The sequence below is a fragment of the Oncorhynchus mykiss genome, chromosome 17 (assembly GCF_057628025.1).
Source record: "Oncorhynchus mykiss isolate SJ-2025 chromosome 17, ASM5762802v1, whole genome shotgun sequence".
Taxonomy (NCBI): domain Eukaryota; kingdom Metazoa; phylum Chordata; class Actinopteri; order Salmoniformes; family Salmonidae; genus Oncorhynchus; species Oncorhynchus mykiss.
The window spans coordinates 37,629,195-37,648,727 of NC_143038.1; the positions used below are offsets into that span (position 1 = coordinate 37,629,195).

The 19,533-nt window shown below is 43.8% G+C and overlaps 1 protein-coding gene across 3 annotated transcripts in view; it reads left to right on the plus strand.

Annotated features, from left to right (window-relative positions):
• Nucleotides 1–19,044, plus strand: part of LOC110494093 (sodium- and chloride-dependent GABA transporter 2) — a 58,984-nt gene extending 39,940 nt beyond the window's left edge. The window contains exons 3-15 of one of the 3 annotated variants that reach the window (XM_090205452.1): nt 2,035–2,169; nt 3,307–3,447; nt 3,818–3,908; nt 4,050–4,182; nt 4,295–4,429; nt 4,820–4,923; nt 6,480–6,604; nt 6,803–6,915; nt 7,088–7,225; nt 7,544–7,646; nt 9,472–9,572; nt 15,265–15,435; nt 17,999–19,044. In XM_090205452.1, coding sequence (XP_090061578.1) covers nt 2,035–2,169; nt 3,307–3,447; nt 3,818–3,908; nt 4,050–4,182; nt 4,295–4,429; nt 4,820–4,923; nt 6,480–6,604; nt 6,803–6,915; nt 7,088–7,225; nt 7,544–7,646; nt 9,472–9,572; nt 15,265–15,435; nt 17,999–18,160 — 1,652 coding nt within the window. In that variant the 3' untranslated portion in view covers nt 18,161–19,044. The remainder of the gene's footprint in view (nt 1–2,034; nt 2,170–3,306; nt 3,448–3,817; nt 3,909–4,049; nt 4,183–4,294; nt 4,430–4,819; nt 4,924–6,479; nt 6,605–6,802; nt 6,916–7,087; nt 7,226–7,543; nt 7,647–9,471; nt 9,573–15,264; nt 15,436–17,998) is intronic. The other 2 variants (XM_090205455.1, XM_090205454.1) reach the window with 2 other exon arrangements.
• The last annotated feature ends 489 nt before the right edge of the window (nt 19,045–19,533 follow it).

Consider the following 19,533-nt stretch of genomic DNA (forward strand, 5'->3'; position numbering starts at 1 on the left):
CCACAACCTCAAACAGTCACACTCCAAACTCCACTATCGCCAAGACCAAAGAGCTGTCAAAAGACACCAGAAACAAAATTGTAGACCTGCACCAGACTGGGAAGACTGAATCTGCAATAGGTAAGCAGCTTGGTTTGAAGAAATCAACTGTGGGAGCAATTATTAGGAAATGGAAGACATACAAGACCACTGATAATCTTCCTCGATCTGGGGCTCCACGCAAGATCTCACCCCGTGGGGTCAAAATGATCACAAGAACCACACGGGGGGACCCCAGAACCACACGGGGGGACCTAGTGAATGGGACCAAAGTAACAAAGCCGACCATCAGCAAGGGCATTGAAGATGAAACGTGGCTGGGTCTTTCAGCATGACAATGATCCCAAACACACCGCCCGGGCAACGAAGGAGTGGCTTCGTAAGATGCATTTCAAGGTCCTGGAGTGGCCTAGCCAGTCTCCAGATCTCAACCCCATAGAAAATATTTGGAGGGAGGTCCGTGAAAGTCCGTGTTGCCCAGCAACAGCTCCAAAACATCACTGCTCTAGAGGAGATCAGCATGGAGGAATGGGCCAAAATAACAGCAACAGTGTGTAAAAACCTTATGAAGACTTACAGAAAACGTTTGACCTCTGTCATTGCCAACAAAGGGTATATAACAAAGTATTGAGATAAACTTTTGTTATTGACCAAATACTTATTTTCCACCATAATTTGAAAATAAATTCATTAAAAATCCTACAATGTGATTTTCTGGATTTTTTTTCCTCATTTTGTCTGTCATAGTTGATGTGTACCTATGATGAAAATTACAGGCCTCTCATCTTTTGAAGTGGGAGAATTTGCACAATATGTGGCTGACTAAATACTTTTTTGCCCCACTGTATATATATACACATATATTTTTTTTCACCTTTATTTATCCAGGTAGGTCAGTTGAGAACAAGTTCTAATTTATAACTGCGACCTGGCCAAGAGAAAGTAAAGTGGTGTGACACAAACAACAACACAGAATTACACATGGAATAAACAAGCGTACAGTCAATAACACAATAGGGAAAAAAAGTATATTTACAGTGTATCGCTGAAGTCGAGGATCGGTAGGATGTTCAGTTGTACGAGAGTATGTTTGGCAGCATGAGTGAATGCTTTGTTGCGATATAGGAAGCCGATTCTAGATTTAATTTTGGATTGGAGATGCTTAATGTGAGTCTGGAAGGAGAGTTTACAGTCTATCCAGACACCTGGGTATTTGTATTTGTCCACGTATTCTAAGTCAGAGCAGTCCAGAGTAGTGTTGCTGGGTGGGCGGGCAGGTGCGGGCAGTGATCGATTGAATAGCATGCATTTAGTTTTACTTGCATTTAAGAGCAGTTGGAGGCCACGGAAGGAGAGTTGTAGGGATTTGAAGCTTGTCTGGAGGTTAGTTAAAACACAGTGTCCAAAGAGGGGCCAGAAGTATACAGAATGGTGTAATCTGAGTAGAGGTGGATCAGAGAATAACCAGCAGCAAGGGCAACATCATTGATGTATACAGAGAAGAGAGTCGGTCCATGAATTTAAACCTGTGACACCCACATAGAGACTGCCCGAGGTCCGGACAATAGGCCTTTCCTATATGACACACTGAAATCTATCAGAGAAGTAGTTGGTTAACCAGGCGAGGCAATCATTTAAAAAACCAAGGCTGTCGAGTGCCAATAAGAATGTGGTGATTGACCACCTTGAGCGTGGCTGAGGTGCACCCATGACCAGCTCTGAAACCAGATGCATAGTGGAGAAGGTACGGTGGGATTCGAAATGGTCGGTAATCTGTTGGTTAGCTTGGCTTTCGAAGACGTTAGAAAGACAGGGTAGGACAGATATTGGTCTGTAGCTGTTTGGATCTAGAGTGTCACCCCCTTTGAAGAGGGGGATGACCGCGTCAGCTTTCCAATCTTTGGGAATCTCAGACGATACGAAAAAGAGGTTGAACAGGCTAGTAATATGGGTTGCAACAATTTCGGCAGTGGTTTAACTTGTGTTGTTCGTAAGGGGTGTTCTTCATCCCTTATGTGCTCTTTCTGTTCACCTGTGGCATTCCACTCTTTCTCCTGGAGACCTCCTTGGGCCAGTACACCACGCAGGGCAGCATCACCTGCTGGAGGAAGATCTGTCCCTTGTTTGAAGGTAAATATCAGGTCTCATATTTATAAAGGGTCATTGAATAAGACTGCCGATCTAGAATCAGGTAGCCTCTGTCCGTATAAGCTTAGTCATTATGATCTAAAAGGCTAATCTGATTCTAGATCAGCCATCCTACTGGTATGCTTTATGAATGCGGCCACGGGGCCTTTTTGTACGTATTGCATCCATATTAGGGATTCAGTTGACAGTGTTTGTCTGACCATTGAGAGCATTTACTTCCTACGGTGGATGCCATCTTGGGGAAATAGACATGAAAGCCTGATAGGTAGAAGGAAGAAAGGCTAAAGCCTTCAGTAAAGAATAGATAACATTCAGAGGCACTGCAGGACAAACTTTGTCTGTTTGTTGTATGTGTACTCAAGAAAACTGAGAAAGTAGTATTGCAATCCAAAGCAATGTCAATATGATTTAAATTGATATTCAGCACGTAAACTCAAGGTTTCTGTCTGGAGCCTTTGTCAAGAATGTGCTGGTTGAAGGGGACATATAGGGCCAGACAATTAGCCATAATAGGTACAGTATATGCACATTACATGCAGGCTTTTCCTTCTGTAAATGATATTGCACTATTGTATTTGTAAAAGTCAATTCACCATGATTTTAATCACATTGCTTTAACAGTTTGAAACAATATAAGGATACATTTAAGATTGCTTGGGGGGGGGGGGGGGGGTGACTGGTCTGTTTCTAACCTGATTTAACTTGAAAAAGGGGTTAAAGTAACGAGACATTTCACTCAAGTTATTGGATGAAGCTTGGATTAAGCATCAACAGTATACCACAGGCTCACACTAATTCATGAGCTATTACATGATAGAGTAAGTGACAGTCCTTAATGTGACATGACACGTGCATTCAGGACACTTGTCTTGTGTTCAAACATTCACAAATGTCTGTCTTGTTGGAATGCCACCATAACTTATTAATCAGAGCTGGTGACTTTGAAAGGAGTCTAATCCACATCAAAAAGTAACACAGCTAAATGTTTTTTATGGTTTTAGGTTGAGAATGTGATTGGATATAACATATGTCACATCTATTTCTTAGAAGAATACTTTTTTTACATTTAAATCTCCATGTTTGTCTATAAAATCTCCTCCTCCTCATCTTCCTCCTCAGGACTGGGTTATGGTAGTCAGGTGGTGGTTCTATATTCCAGCATCTATTACATCACCATTCTAGCCTGGGCCTTCTTCTACCTCTTCTCCTCATTCAGCTCTGAGCTCCCCTGGGCCAGTTGTAGAAACAACTGGAACACAGGTATGTATATCAGTGTAGCCTGAGTGCCAGTCTGCTTGTGCTGTCATACCAACTGCCTGTCATTCATTGTCATAGCAAACCTGTTTGGATTGACAAGGACAGCAATGGAGTTTGCATTGCATAGAACACAAACAGATCTGGGACCAGGTTAACTTCAGTGTGTAGACATGTTGACATTGACATACCTTTATCATGCCCAAATGATAGATAGTATCTTAAATTGTTGGACACCACTGGGATATCCACTGAGATATTACGTTTTTGACAAGTGAGTTGATTAATATTTTATTTTTGTAAATGTCTCCTTATCCAGGAAAGATTCAGAGAGTTCTGAGACATGCTTGTTATTGTGTAATTTCCTCCTAACCAGCAACCTGCATGGAGTTTGACAGAAGAGTAGTGGGACATCTAAATTGGACAGTAGTAGGGAACGCAACATCGCCAGTGAGAGAGTTCTGGGAGTGAGTACACAAAATCATTCCAATTTATCAACTCCTTATTAAGTCCTTACAGATGGAAATCATGGCTATGTTCCGTTTTGAAGGCGTTGAGAGAATGGTGAAAAGCAAGTGGTGGGATTGTAACTGAAAATATGATTTCAGAAGGAGAGTTTTGAGTCTCACAGACAGTCCAAACAAGCTAGGCACTGTTCGCTGGGAGCTGGCTCTGTGTCTTCTACTGTCATGGATTCTCTGTTACTTCTGTGTCTGGAAAGGAGTGAAGTCTACTGGGAAGGTAAGGTGGGATCTCTGCCATTCAACCTGATGACACCATGAATACTGTAGAGTTGTTAAGATGAGCCATAGACTGAGGGAATGTAATGCTGGTCTGGTCCCCCTCCCCTCAGGTGGTCTACTTCACTGCCACCTTCCCCTATCTGATGCTGGTGGTGTTGCTGGTCCGTGGACTCACACTGCCGGGGGCAATAGATGGTATCAAGTTCTACCTTTACCCAGATCCAGCCCGCCTCACTGACCCACAGGTAGGAACACACTTCACTGTATAATTTGTGTCCAGGTGTAACAAACTATCAGTACATACTGTAGTGATTTGTGGGGGATAAATGGTAACGTCTCTGTCTGTGTTTGAGCCCTAGTCAACATGACCGAGGGCAGCAACCATTACCACTGGCACAAGAAACGTAACTCCCTTGGTGCAACAGTTTGTGGTTTTAAGAGCATCAGATTTGTTACAATATCAATACCTAATAAAAAAATACTCGGATTTTCAAAGCAAATGCATTTCCTGTTGACCTCTACAAGGTCAAAATAGGTACCATTTGAATTCACCTCTAATACCCTGGGATGAGACTAGTATATCGGAATTGTGAAACTATGAAGACTATTGTGTCTCTCTCTGGTGTGTCTCACAGGTGTGGATGGATGCTGGAACACAAATCTTCTTTTCCTATGCTATCTGCCTCGGCTGTCTGACTGCTCTTGGCAGCTACAACAAATATGACAACAACTGTTACAAGTGAGTGGAGGAATGGACTGTATGATGGGCTATGGAGAACCTACCTCAGAACAGTAACATACAATACATGGACTTTGGGACAATATGTTTCGTCAGTCAAAATGGGGGTAATGACGATAGATGGAACATGAAAACGAGTGTCGTTTTTGTTATGTTATGAAAAGTTAACTTACAACGTTATACAGGAAACATTGTAACTTGAAGAGTTTTCATAATATGTACCTGATGTTTACATACTGTACGTTATGTGGAAAATGTCCAGATGAAATAGAATGTTTTTGTAAAGGTGAAATGTGAAGTTAGTTGTCTAAATTGGATCTGAGTAAAATCCAGACCTTGCCTCGTAACTAGCGACGCCCAGAGAACTTGCCATAAGACGGAAACGCCCCTTTCTGACCCGAGGATATTACACATGTGAGTTAAGAATTTACATAGCAGACTAGGTGAACAGGGTCATGGTCTTAGTTACAGTAGTCGCAAACACAAAATGCAACACAAGGTCGAAGAAGACAAAGGAAGCTCTTAATCTATGCTACAGATGAGTAGCTGTGTCTAAGAGGGTGAATGCAAGCAGGACCAACTGGTTATTCTCTCCAAGGAATTGTGTGTCTACACTGCTTTCATTCCCACACTGGAACCACCTATACGCTAATTAGTCGTCCTCAGGAGACCCCTTTTCAGAACAAGAGCGAGGAAACAGACCACTAAGACAAAGGACACTTACATCATGTGGACAATCAGAGACTTACACCCGGTAACATCAGAGGAGAAGGAGGAACTCGGTCCACGAGGAGCTACCCCACCAGAGACCGTCGACATATAATTACATCATTATATTCTAACCATATAACCATAAGAGCGGCAGTTCGGGGCAAGGTTAGGGCTAAACTTAGCATAGTTTACAAATGTTCCCAAATGTGCATTTTTCTTTTTAAATCCCCATTTTGTGTAACACGTGCCATACTGTGTTGACTCGCTAGGTACCTGTTTCAGTGTACTAAGTTCTAATCAATAGCCTAGACTGTGTGCTTGTGTATCTTATATTATCATTTAGCTTGTTAGTAAAGAAATAATCAACTCAATTGGTGTGGTACAGACTTATTTAGTGGGACTCGGGTTTGTGCAGATTCACAGATTATGCGATATTCAGGACGAGACTGTAGAGGAAATTAATGAATTAGCGACTTTTGCAAAATCAATATACTGACATTCTTTGAGTTAATTTGGGAAATGGAACCTCAATAAAACCAAACTTTCCCATGGTGCCCAGGTTGCTGTGATAATAATTACCTGATTAATTTAATCACGTAATTATAAACAGTTAATTATTCGATGAACAGCAGTCATCACATTAATCAATACAACATAACGACACTAGATAAAATGTGCTGGCAGAAAGTTTTCTCTTGCCTGCAAAAACGTCCCCTGTGCACATAATTCTTTGGAGGTAGGGTTGCAGAAATGGTAGAGTATCTGGAAAGTGTGATGATCTACATATTGTAGGTCATTTGGATGCCTTTGTGTTGTGACTAACAGGGAAGTGAATCTCTTTATAGGGACTGTGTGTACCTGTGCCTTTTGAACAGTGGAACCAGCTTTGTGGCCGGTTTTGCGATCTTCTCTGTTCTGGGCTTCATGGCTTATGAACAAGGGACAGATATCTCAACCGTGGCCGAATCAGGTAAGTGTTGCAGCAGTGAGATATGAATGAATGAATGAATAAATTCATGAATAAACAACAATGCACAAACAAACAAATTAACATACCCTTGTAAATTCTGCTTTGTTACAAGACAGTTGTCTTAGCATTTCAGGGATCTAACTATTCCCTCAGCTTCTGAGAGTTCAGTAATGAGTTTACCTGTATTGCTGCATACAGGTCCTGGCCTGGCATTCATTGCCTACCCTCGTGCCGTGGCCATGATGCCATTACCCCAGCTTTGGGCCATCTTCTTCTTCATCATGATAATCCTCCTGGGTTTAGACAGTGAGGTGTGTTAGTGTGGCCCTGAAGGTCTACGAAATATTTTCTTTGCGAAGGATATTTACATAACCTACAATAGATGCTACAATCATCACTAAACTAATGGATGTGAAACTGTGAATGAGTAGCTAGTATTTCAAAGAAGAGCGTTTCCACTGAACCCCATCATCTCTCCTTCAGTTTGTAGGTCTGGAGGCATTGATGACAGCCATCTCAGACATGTATCCCTCTTTCTTCCTGGTTGGCCATCGGCGTAAAATCCTCCTCCTCATCATCAGTGTGGGTAGCTTCTTCATCGGCCTGGTCATGGTCACAGAGGTGAGAGATCATTTGAAGTCATCATTTTATAAGGATATAGGATATACAATATAGAATTTAAAGGCCATCGTTATTAGATCAATCATGACAGTAACGAGATATATGATCGATAATGTTTCAACATATCCCTGTATTTCAACAAACCTCCTAATTTCGCAGAATTGTTGGTTGATTTATTCCGTAAGCGATTGGGCTTATGGACACACCTACGATCATTGTCTGAGTGTTTTGTAGACTCTGGAGGTAGATTATAGTCTTATTGTTGTGTTCAGTAAGACTGTACCTTATACTTTCTTTCTACCCCTCCTCTATTTGCAGGGAGGCCTGTATATCTTCCAGCTGTTTGATTACTATGCCTGCAGTGGGATGACTCTGCTTCTCTTCGCTATACTACAGTCAGTGTGTATCAGCTGGGTTTATGGTGAGATAGCCCGGCCTACTCCCAGTGCCGTTTCTAAGTATAAGTTCCCATTTATGGCCCTCAACCACTTTTGTTCAATGTCAGTCGGGGTCTCAATTTACTGTCAGTTAAGATTGTGTATTCTACTATGTGACATTTTGAAATGTGGTAGTGCATCTGCAGTTTTCCTCTTGTTATGTCGGTCACTGACAGTCACCCAATTAGCCCATGTCAGCTACCATGTTATAGTTGGCTAAGTAAGTTAGTCTAGCCAGCTATCTAAACCTTGTATTATATTACAAATGTTCATGAAGGCATTTTCATGTAAGTTATTATTAAGTGTTACCACTATCATTGTAGGTGTTATGAAAAGATAAGAGTCAAATATGGTCAGTGCTATCAGGGATCCTTGGAACGTCCCTACCTTGAACCCTAACCTTAACACCTACCCTTACCTTAACACCTACCCTTACCTTAACCCTTACCTTACCCATTTTAAAAGTCAACTACAATGGAGTAGGAACATCCCAAGGATCCCTGACAACAAGGAATAAAAGATCCTGCATGGCCCCATTCCATCGATCCCAGATAGTCAATCACAGAAACCCTAATTGCAGGTCAGTTTCCCTCAGGAGGTTTCTGTTCAAGGTGTTTATGGTGTTTTCCAAGTTGTTCCTCTAGCAGACATTGCCACTTTGGACATTGACGTGAAACGACACCTCGTTACCTTGGGATTATCAGGTTCTGACATGTTGTTCAAAAATGAGTTGTTCACATAGCATGGCTCTTTAGGTGGTCCTTTACATGTGAGATAAGTAGTATTTTTGAAAAAGTTAATTTACAATGAAAAAAAAGACATAGAACTTCCTATCTACACAAACACCTTTTAACTTGGTGCTATAAGGTTCTATATGTAATCCAATCACAATGCTATGTTGTCAATATAATTGTACATAAGGTGATATACATGAAAACAGGAGGACATCACAAAACAGTTCTGAGATCTGTGACATTTTCATTATCTCAAAACTATTAATTTTGCACGTAGAACCTTATAGTCCCAAGTCCTTGAGGATTCACATCACAGGTTCTTGTTGTAACATGTACGCTGGGAGTCGGGAAGCAAGTTCAGGGAGTGAATTTAATAACTCTAACATCGAACATATCAAAAAAATATAGGTAGCGTACAGACATGAACACCGGAACAGAAACAATAACACCTGGGGAAGGAACCAAAGGGAGTGACAGATATAGGGATGATTTATCAGGAAGGTGATGAAATGCATGTGAGTCTGATGAGGTGCTGGTGCGCGTAACGGAAGTGACAGGTGTGCATAATGATGAGCGGCCTTGGTGACCTAGAGAGCCGGAGAGAGAGTACACTTGACACGGGTCCTCTTTTTATATTAATTAGATTTCTTTTTCACCAGTTTTTCAGAAGAATGGCCATAACGTAAGCTCTTATTTTCTAAACAAAAAATACAGGTACCTTAGACCAGTGTTTCCTAAACTCGGTCCTGGGGCCCACCCCTGGGTGCATATTTAGTTCTTTGTCATAGCACTACACAACTGAATCAAATAATAAAAGCTTGATGTTGAGTTAGTTATGAGTTAATCAGCTGTGGGGGGCACAGGACCGGGTTTGGGAAACCCTGGTTAGAGCTGTTGTCCAGGTTTCCTAATCTGTAATTGTTTGAACCTGTCTGTTACTTGGTGGTTTGAGAATGTTTACCTGGGTATTTACCTGGGTATTTGACAAACCAACTGTGTATTTGACAGACCAACTTTTAAACCCTTTTATTGACTGCTGTTATTTTGAGTCCCTGTTGATATGTTTACTCCACAGGTGCAGACCGTCTGTACGATAATATAGAAGACATGATCGGTTATCGACCATTACCCATCATTAAGTACTGTTTGAAGTATTTCACTCCAGTCATTTGCACTGTAAGTTTTATTTATTTACACCACACTGTCAACAGAAAATTAATTTGTAATTTGTCCAATAAAAGTTATAGTAAACATGACGTTTACATTGAATATATTAGGCTATTGTTATCATTAACATTAACATACATTACTGTTTAATTTAAATTCACATATACAGTGAAACGTTTTGACACACCTACTCATTCAAGGGTTTTTCTTTTTTGTGACTATTTTCTACATTGTAGAATAAGAGTGAAGACCTCACGACAATAAAAAAAAACACAAGGTATCACGTAGTAAAACAAATCTAAATATATTTTTGATCTTAGATTCTTCAAAGTAGCCACCCTTTGCCTTGATGACAGCTTTGCACACTCTAGGCATTCTCTCAACCAGCTTCATGAGGAATGCTTTTCCAAGCCCCCACCCCCCACACCATCACACCTCGTCCTCCATGCTTCACAGTGGGAACCATACATGCGGAGATCATCCATTCACCTACTCTGCAACTCAGAAAGACACGGCGGTTGGAAACAAAAATCTCAAATTTGGACTCATTAGACCAAAGGACAGATTTCCACTGGTCTAATGTCCATTGCTCGTGTTTCTTGGCCCAATCAAGTCTCTTCTTATTATTGGTGTCCTTTAGTAGTGGTTTCTTTGCAGCAATTTTACCATGAAGGCCTGATTCACAGTCTCCTCTGAACAGTTGATGTTGAGATGTGTCTGTTAATTGAACTCTGTGAAGCATTTATTTGGGCTGCAATCTGAGGGTCAGTTAACTCTAATGAACTTGTCCTCTGCAGCAGTGGTAACTCTGGGTCTTCCGTTCCTGTGGAGGTCCTCATGAGAGCCAGTTTCATCATAGCACTTTTCTGCAACTGCATTTTTTTTGCAACTGCATTTTAACCTGTTACGGATGGTGGTTCCTGTACAGGAACCAAATCAGCGGAAATTTCAGAGTGCCACCTATAGTACTCGATAAAACTCAAACTTTCATTAAAACACACACGCAAGATACTCAATTAAAGCTACACTCGTTGTGAATCTAGCCAACACGTCAGATTTGTAAAATGCTTTTCGGCGAAAGCATGAGAAGCTATTATCTGATAGCATGCACCCCCCGAACTACCTGAACGAGACCTAAACAAAAGATCTAGCGGTAGCCGGCGCTACACAAAACGCAGAAATAAAATATAAAACATTCATTACCTTTGACGAGCTTCTTTGTTGGCACTCCTATATGTCCCATAAACATCACAGTTGGGTGTTATTCCCGATTAAATCCGTCCATGTATACCCAATATGTCCATTTATAAAGGCCGTCTGATCCAAGGAAAATTCACCTTTTCCAGACGCAACGTCACTTTTTAAAATTAAAAAAGTTGCCTATAAGCTTTTACAAATTACTTCAAAATACTTTTGTAAACCAACTTTAGGTATTAATAAACGTTAATAATCGATCAAATTGATCACGGGGCGATCTGTATTCGATAGCAGCAAGTCTTGAAATCATCGTCCATTTTTTTCACTTTCATAATTTCCTGGGTGCACCCCAAGACAGGAAGTGCCTATATGTCATCCCACCAAGGATAAACCTGCAATGAAATGCCAGTACTGGCGACATCGTGCGACATCATGTACTGGCGACATCGCCGTAGACAATTCAAAGACTGGCGGATGAATATATATATTTTTTTGGGGTGAACAGTTTTCCCTGGGATTTTTACTCCTGAACACGTTCTGTTATAGCCACAGACATGATTTAACCAGTTTTATAAATTTCAGAGTGTTTTCTATACACACATACTTATCATATGCATATACTATATTCCTGGCATGAGTAGCAGGACGTTGAAATGTTGCACGATTTTTAACAAAAAGTTGCGAAACGCTGCGAGAATTCGCATTATCCCTAATGTTCTTGAAATTTTCTGCATTTTCTGACCTTCATGTCTTAAAGTAATGATGGACTGCCATTTCTATTTGCTTATTTGAGCTGTTCTTGCTATTGTATGGACGTGGTCTTTACCAAGTAGGGCTGTCTTCTGTATACCTCCCCTACCTTGTCACAACACAACTGACTGGCTCAAATGCATTAATTCAACATATTAACTTTTAACAAGCCACACCTTTTAATTGAAATGCATTCCAGGTGACTACTGTACCTCATGAAGCTGGTTGAGAGAATGCCAAGAGTGTGCAAAGCTGTCATCAAGGCAAATGACTACTTTGAAGAATCTAAAATAAAATATATTTTGATTTGATTAACACATTTTTGGTTACTACTTGAATCCATGTGTTATTTCATAGTTTTTTTATGTCTTCACTGTTATTCTACAATGTAAACATTGGTAAAAAATAAAGAAAAAACCTTGAATAATTAGGTGTGTCCAAACTTATTACTAGTAATGTATATTTAATTGTTCCAATTTCATAAAATGTTTGTTACTGTAACGGTTTTCTTCTATCTCCTCCTCTGACGAGGAGGTGAGGCAAGGATCGGACCAAAATGCGGCATGGTTGGTGTTCATGTTCTTTAATAGAGGAAAAACTCAAACATGAACATAATACAAAACAACAAACGTGAGAAAACCTTAACAGCCTATCTGGTGAAAACAAACAGAGACAGGAACAATCACCCACGAAACACTCAAAGAATATGGCTGCCTAAATATGGTTCCCAATCAGAGACAACGATAAACACCTGCCTCTGATTGAGAACCACTCCAGACAGCCATAGACTATGCTAGATACCCCCACTAAGCCACAAACCCAATACCTAACAAAACCCCAAGACAAAACACACCACATAAAAAACCCATGTCACACCCTGGCCTGACCAAATAAATAAAGACAACACAAAATACTAAGACCAGGGCGTGACAGACCCCCCCCCCCCCCCCCCAAGGTGCGGACTCCCGGCCGCACAACTAAACCCATAGGGGAGGGTCCGGGTGGGCATCTGTCCACGGTGGCGGCTCCGGCGCGGTACGTGGACCCCACTCTAACAAAGTCTTAGTCCATTTGCCTTTCGTCCTTAGATAGGCGACCCTCGCCGTCAACCTTGGCCTAGTAGCCCTCACCAAGGGCCCCACTGGATGGAGGGGCAGCTCGGGACTGAGGGGCAGCTCGGGACTGAGGGGTAGCTCGGGACTGAGGGGTAGCTCGGGACTGAGGGGTAGCTCGGGACTGAGGGGAAGCACAGTACTGAAAGGAAGCCCAGTACTGAGAGGAAGCCCAGTACTGAGAGGAAACCCAGTACTGAGAGGAAGCTCGGGCAGGTAGTTGGCTCTGGCAGATCCTGGCTAGCTGGTGGTTCTGGCAGATCCTGGCTGACTGGCGGTTCCCGGCAGATCCTGGCTGACTGGCGGATCCTGGCTGAATGGCGGATCCTGGCTGAATGGCGGATCCTGGCTGACTGGCGGCTCTGGCTGCTCCATGCTGAGACTGGCTGCTCTGGCTGCTCCATGCTGACTGGCTGCTCTGACTGCTCCATGCTGACTGGCGGCTCTGGCTGCTCCATGCTGACTGGCGGCTCTGGCTGCTCCATGCTGACTGGCGGCTCTGGCTGCTCCATGCTGACTGGCGGCTCTGGCTGCTCCATGCTGACTGGCGGCTCTGGCTGCTCCATGCTGACTGGCGGCTCTGGCTGCTCCATGCTGACTGGCGGCTCTGGCTGCTCCATGCTGACTGGCGGCTCTGGCTGCTCCATGCTGACTGGCGGCTCTGGCGGCTCCATGCTGACTGGCGGCTCTGGCGGCTCCTTGCAGACTGGCGGCTCTGGCGGCTCCTTGCAGACTGGCGGCTCTGGCGGCTCCTTGCAGACTGGCGGCTCTGGCGGCTCCTTGCAGACTGGCAGCTCTGGCGGCTCCTTGCAGACTGGCAGCTCCTTGCAGACTGGCAGCTCCTTGCAGACTGGCAGCTCCTTGCAGACTGGCAGCTCCTTGCAGACTGGCAGCTCTGGCTGCTCCTTCTCCTTGCAGACTTGCAGCGCTGAACAGGCGGGAGACTCCGGCAGCGCTGTAGATGTGGAAGGCTCTGGCAGCACTAAACAGGCGGGAGACTCCGACAGCGCTGGAGAGGAGGAAGGCTCTGACTGCGCTGAACAGGCGGGAGACTCCGGCAGCGCTGTAGAGGAGGAAGACTCTGGCAGCGCTAGACAGGCGAGGCGCACTGTAGGCCTGATGCGTGGAGCTGGCACTGGGCCGAGAACACGCACAGGAGGCCTGGTGCGGGGAGCTGCCACCGGAGGGCTGATGCGTGAAGGTGGTACTGGATAGACCGGACCGTGCAGGCGCACTGGAGCTCTTGAGCACCGAGCCTGCCCAACCTTACCTGGTTGAATGCTACCGGTCGCCCTGCCAGTGCGGCGAGGTGGAATAGCCCGCACTGGGCTATGCAAGCGAACCGGGGACACCGAGCGCAAGGCTGGTGCCATGTAAGCCGGCCCAAGGAGACGCACTGGGGACCAGATGCGTAGAGCCGGCTTCATGGCACTTGCCTCGATGCTCACTCTTCCGTCCGCTCACTCTAGCCCGGCCGATACGCGGAGCTGGTATGTACCGCACCGGGCTATGCACTCGCACTGGAGACACCGTGCGCTCCACAGCATAACACGGTGCCTGCCCGGTCTCTCCAGCCCCCCGGTAAGCACAGGAAGTTAGAGCGTAGGTCTCCTACCTTCCATCGCCATACTCCCTGTGAGCCCCCGGCCCCCCCCCCCAAGACATTTTTGGGGCTGACTCTCGGGCTTCCGTCCGCGTCGCCGTGCTCGTCTCTCCAACTCCATTCTCTTATAACCTTCTTCGCACTGCTCCAGCGAATCCCAGGCGGGCTCCGGCACTGCCCCTGGGTCGACCGCCCACCTGTCTATTTCCTCCCAAGTAGTATAGTCCATCCAAAACGTCCTCCCACGTCCATTCCTCTTTTCGCTGCTCCAGCCTTTCACCACGCCGCTTGGTCCTCTTGTGGTGGGTGATTCTGTTACGGTTTTCTTCTATCTCCTCCTCTGACGAGGAGGTGTAGCAAGGATCGGACCAAAATGCTGCGTAGTTGGTGTTCATGTTCTTTAATAAAGGAAAAACTCAAACATGAACATAATACAAAACAACAAATGTGAGAAAACCTAAACAGCCTATCTGGTGAAAACAAACAGAGACAGGAACAATCACCCACGAAACACTCAAAGAATATGGCTGCCTAAATATGGTTCCCAATCAGAGACAACGATAAACACCTGCCTCTGATTGAGAACCACTCCAGACAGCCATAGACTATGCTAGATACCCCCACTAAGCCACAAACCCAATACCTAATAAAACCCCAAGACAAAACACACCACATAAAAAACCCATATCACACCCTGGCCTGACCAAATAAAGAAAGAAAACACACAATACTAAGACCAGGGCGTGACAGTTACTTGTAATATTTTGTTTCAACTATAATGCCTGATAAGCATCATCAACAGGGGGAACATAGTGGGTGTGCGCCAGCTCATGCTTTTTATTAGACCATTATAAATGCTCCACCAGAAGCCTGACCTGGAGAAACTATAACATTGTTCTTAACCTTATCTTGTTAATCTCAGTCCTCACTCAACCCTCACTGTTACCCTAATATGTTATAATTAGTACAATGCTATCAGAAAATACGTTGTGTTCTTTAATGTTTATTATACAACCTCCATCCATATCTTTTGTTCTAGGTTACATTTGTCTTTTCCTTGATAAAGTTAGCCCCGCTGAAGTTCAACAACACCTTTCAGTATCCTTGGTGGGGTTCCGCCATTGGCTGGTGGTTCACTCTCTCCTCCACCCTCATGGTTCCTCTATGGATGGTTTACATCGTGAGCGTCACTCCTGGTACACTGCGACAGGTAAATAGGGACATCATTTATTATGTTTCTATAGAGTTTCACATTGCTTGACTTGGGCAGGAGCTCTCCGGAGCTGAGTACCGGCACCTAAAATGTTGAACAGCTTGAGCTCCTGTTCCTTTTTTACAATATTATCTCAAAAGTATTGTGGAGCTCCTGCACCTAAATGTAAACAGTACCGGCACCAAACATGAGTACCGGCAACTGTCTCAGCCCAAGTCAAGCACTAGAGTTTCAAAACAGAAAAGCATCTCAAAGTGGTCCAAAAGCAACAAAAATCAAGCAATATATCATAGGTAGCCTAGCTATAGCTAGTTACGTAGGTTGGCGATAGAGGCTAAGTCTTTGAGTACATTCTCCAAAGATGGACAAAGATGTACAAATCAGCTGGGCTGGACAATCTGGACCCTCTATTCCTGAAACTATCCGCCGCCATTGTCACAACCCCTATTACCAGCCTGTTCAACCTCTCTTTCATATCGTCTGAGATCCCCAAGGATTGGAAAGCTGCCGCAGTCATCCCCCTCTTCAAAGGGGGCGACACCCTGGACCCAAACTGTTACAGACCTATATCCATCCTGCCCTGCCTATCTAAGGTCTTCGAAAGCCAAGTCAACAAACAGGTCACTGACCATCTTGAATCCCACCGTACCTTCTCCGCTGTGCAATCTGGTTTCCGAGCCGGTCACGGGTGTACCTCAGCCACGCTCAAGGTACTAAACGATATCATAACCGCCATCGATAAAAGACAGTACTGTGCAGCCGTCTTCATAGACCTTGCCAAGGCTTTCGACTCTGTCAATCACCGTATTCTTATCGGCAGACTCAGTAGCCTCGGTTTTTCGGATGACTGCCTTGCCTGGTTCACCAATTACTTTGCAGACAGAGTTCAGTGTGTCAAATCGGAGGGCATGCTGTCCGGTCCTCTGGCAGTCTCTATGGGGGTGCCACAGGGTTCAATTCTCGGGCCGACTCTTTTCTCTGTATATATCAATGATGTTTCTCATGCTGCGGGCGATTCCCTGATCCACCTCTACGCAGACGACACCATTCTATATACTTCCGGCCCGTCCTTGGACACTGTGCTATCTAACCTCCAAACGAGCTTCAATGCCATACAGCACTCCTTCCGTGGCCTCCAACTGCTCTTAAACGCTAGTAAAACCAAATGCATGCTTTTCAACCGTTCGCTGCCTGCACCCGCACGCCTGACCAGCATCACCACCCTGGATGGTTCCGACCTTGAATATGTGGACATCTATAAGTACCTAGGTGTCTGGCTAGACTCTAAACTCTCCTTCCAGACCCATATCAAACATCTCCAATCGAAAATCAAATCAAGAGTCGGCTTTCTATTCCGCAACAAAGCCTCCTTCACTCACGCCGCCAAACTTACCCTAGTAAAACTGACTATCCTACCGATCCTCGACTTCGGCGACGTCATCTACAAAATTGCTTCCAACACTCTACTCAGCAAACTGGATGCAGTTTATCACAGTGCCATCCGTTTTGTCACTAAAGCACCTTATACCACCCACCACTGCGACTTGTATGCTCTAGTCGGCTGGCCCTCGCTACATATTCGTCGCCAGACCCACTGGCTCCAGGTCATCTACAAGTCCATGCTAGGTAAAGCTCCGCCTTATCTCAGTTCACTGGTTACGATGGCAACACCCATCCGTAGCACGCGCTCCAGCAGGTGTATCTCACTGATCATCCCTAAAGCCAACACCTCATTTGGCCGCCTTTCGTTCCAGTTCTCTGCTGCCTGTGACTGGAACGAATTGCAAAAATCGCTGAAGTTGGAGACTTTTATCTCCCTCACCAACTTCAAACATCTGCTATCTGAGCAGCTAACCGATCGCTGCAGCTGTACATAGTCTATTGGTAAATAGCCCACCCATTTTCACCTACCTCATCCCCATACTGTTTTTATTTATTTATTTTTATTTTTCTGCTCTTTTGCACACCAATATCTCTACCTGTACATAACCATCTGATCATTTATCACTCCAGTGTTAATCTGCATAATTGTAATTATTTGCCTACCTTCTCATGCCTTTTGCACACAATGTATATATAGACTCCCCTTTTTTCTACTGTGTTATTGACTTGCGAATTGTTTACTCCATGTGTAACTCTGTGTTGTCTGTTCACACTGCTATGCCTTATCTTGGCCAGGTCGCAGTTGCAAATGAGAACTTGTTCTCAACTAGCCTACCTGGTTAAATAAAGGTGAAATAAAAAAAAATAAAAAAATGGAGCAGTGGTCATGAGAGGCCATGGTTAATTTCTCACTATCAATTCCAAACTTCAGATCTTTTAAAAGTTGGCAGGTACCACTTGTGTTGTTATCGCTAGTTATGTCTCTATTTATACAATGATCAGATCCATTACCCAAACACCCATTTACTCCCCAATACACACTGATGTTGTTTCTTCTACCAACTAAGAAAGAGGAAAAACAATCAACGTTCTGCAAACATCACCAGTTATTTTATGTCTCATTCCTTTGGTGGTCTGTCTTTGAAATGCTCCTCTTTCCTCTTTATTGATTCCTCAGAGACTGTCCATCCTCACCACGCCGTCAAAGGATCTCCCCATGACCAAGGCCCAGAAGAATTCCCTCCCGGCCAAGCAGTCAGAGCAGGACAGACCCCTGGGGGACACGGAGATACCAGCCTGGGGCCACAACCTCCTAGACAGAGACACGGGCCTCCTGTAGAGACACTGGCCCCCTCTCTCAGCTACCATCCCTATAGGACTAGAGATAAGCAGGTCCAGCCAGTCACTCAAGGTCCTGACATAAACAATACAAATACTTCCTGTTGTGTAACAGAGACAAATGTGACCCTTTGCTTGGTCTGAGAGGCTTAGAAAAGTATAGTACAGAACATAATCCACCCCATGCCTTTTTCTTGGGAGGGAGATGTGGGCAAGTGTTTCCAAAACACACACTGTTTCCGGTATGTAGAGCTGATGAGACGTAGAAGCACTGGTTATGGGAAGTCTTGGTGTGAAAAAAGAGATGCGGTCATTCTGTTTGGCCCAGAAAACCCTGAATTAATAGAATTGCAGGTCAATCTTGCTGACTCATGTCAGAATGAGGAGAAAACATATTGAGTAAGGTCCGGCACAAAATATGGACCTTTGCACTTGTCCTTTAATTAACCAGGACTGTGGTCATGGCAGAGTAATGATGAATGGATCAAACACCTGTCACACAACATGATGGAAACAAAAACATGACATTTATGCTATTAGTTCCTGTTGGTTAACTGAGTCTGTATATACAAGTGAACAAACTATTTTTTTGAAGATACATTTTATCTTTGGGTGGGTTTAATAATCATATACCTTTATAGTTTTTTCTACTACTATGTAATTTCTTAAGACTTTGTGAAGAATGACATTTGTGAAAATATATTGATGGTTAACGAGAAGGGATTGTGGAAATACATATATAGTAGAAACACTGTAAAATACTGTGATAGGATTTGATGCCAATATCAATAAACTTATCAAACCTTGTGCCATGATTTATATCTTATTTTTTCCACCATTATTCTTTGGAGTACGTTAAATTAAAAGTGTAATTCGCTGCAGAAATATATTCAGGTGTAACATGAATCTGAGACCTGCGTCCTAGAATAGAAGTGATGATCTAGGATCATAGAAAAGGCTAAACTGAACCTAGATAAGCGCTCCTACTCTGAGGTAATTGAACAGAGACATCGTTATTGCACTGACTATAAATAAGTTTCCCCCACAGGAAACATGAGTTACAGATAAGACCAGTAAGACCAGTTAACAGCAGTTATCATTAGTTCAGGCTAAACCAACACAGAGCACACCCCACCTGCAATTGTGTCTGAGGTGAATTTAGCCTGATATGAAAAATGAATACTTGTAGCTTTAGACAGTTGTTTGTAGAATATCTATATTCATCCTTTATTGAGGTACTGTGGTCTGTATTAGTGTACAAATGGCTCTGATGATTGCTGACCAAACGAGCAGCACCAGCTCTACTATCCCTGATGACAGTCTGTGTTTTATCATTCATAGATACCATTATGACCATCAATGTAGCAGGTTAGG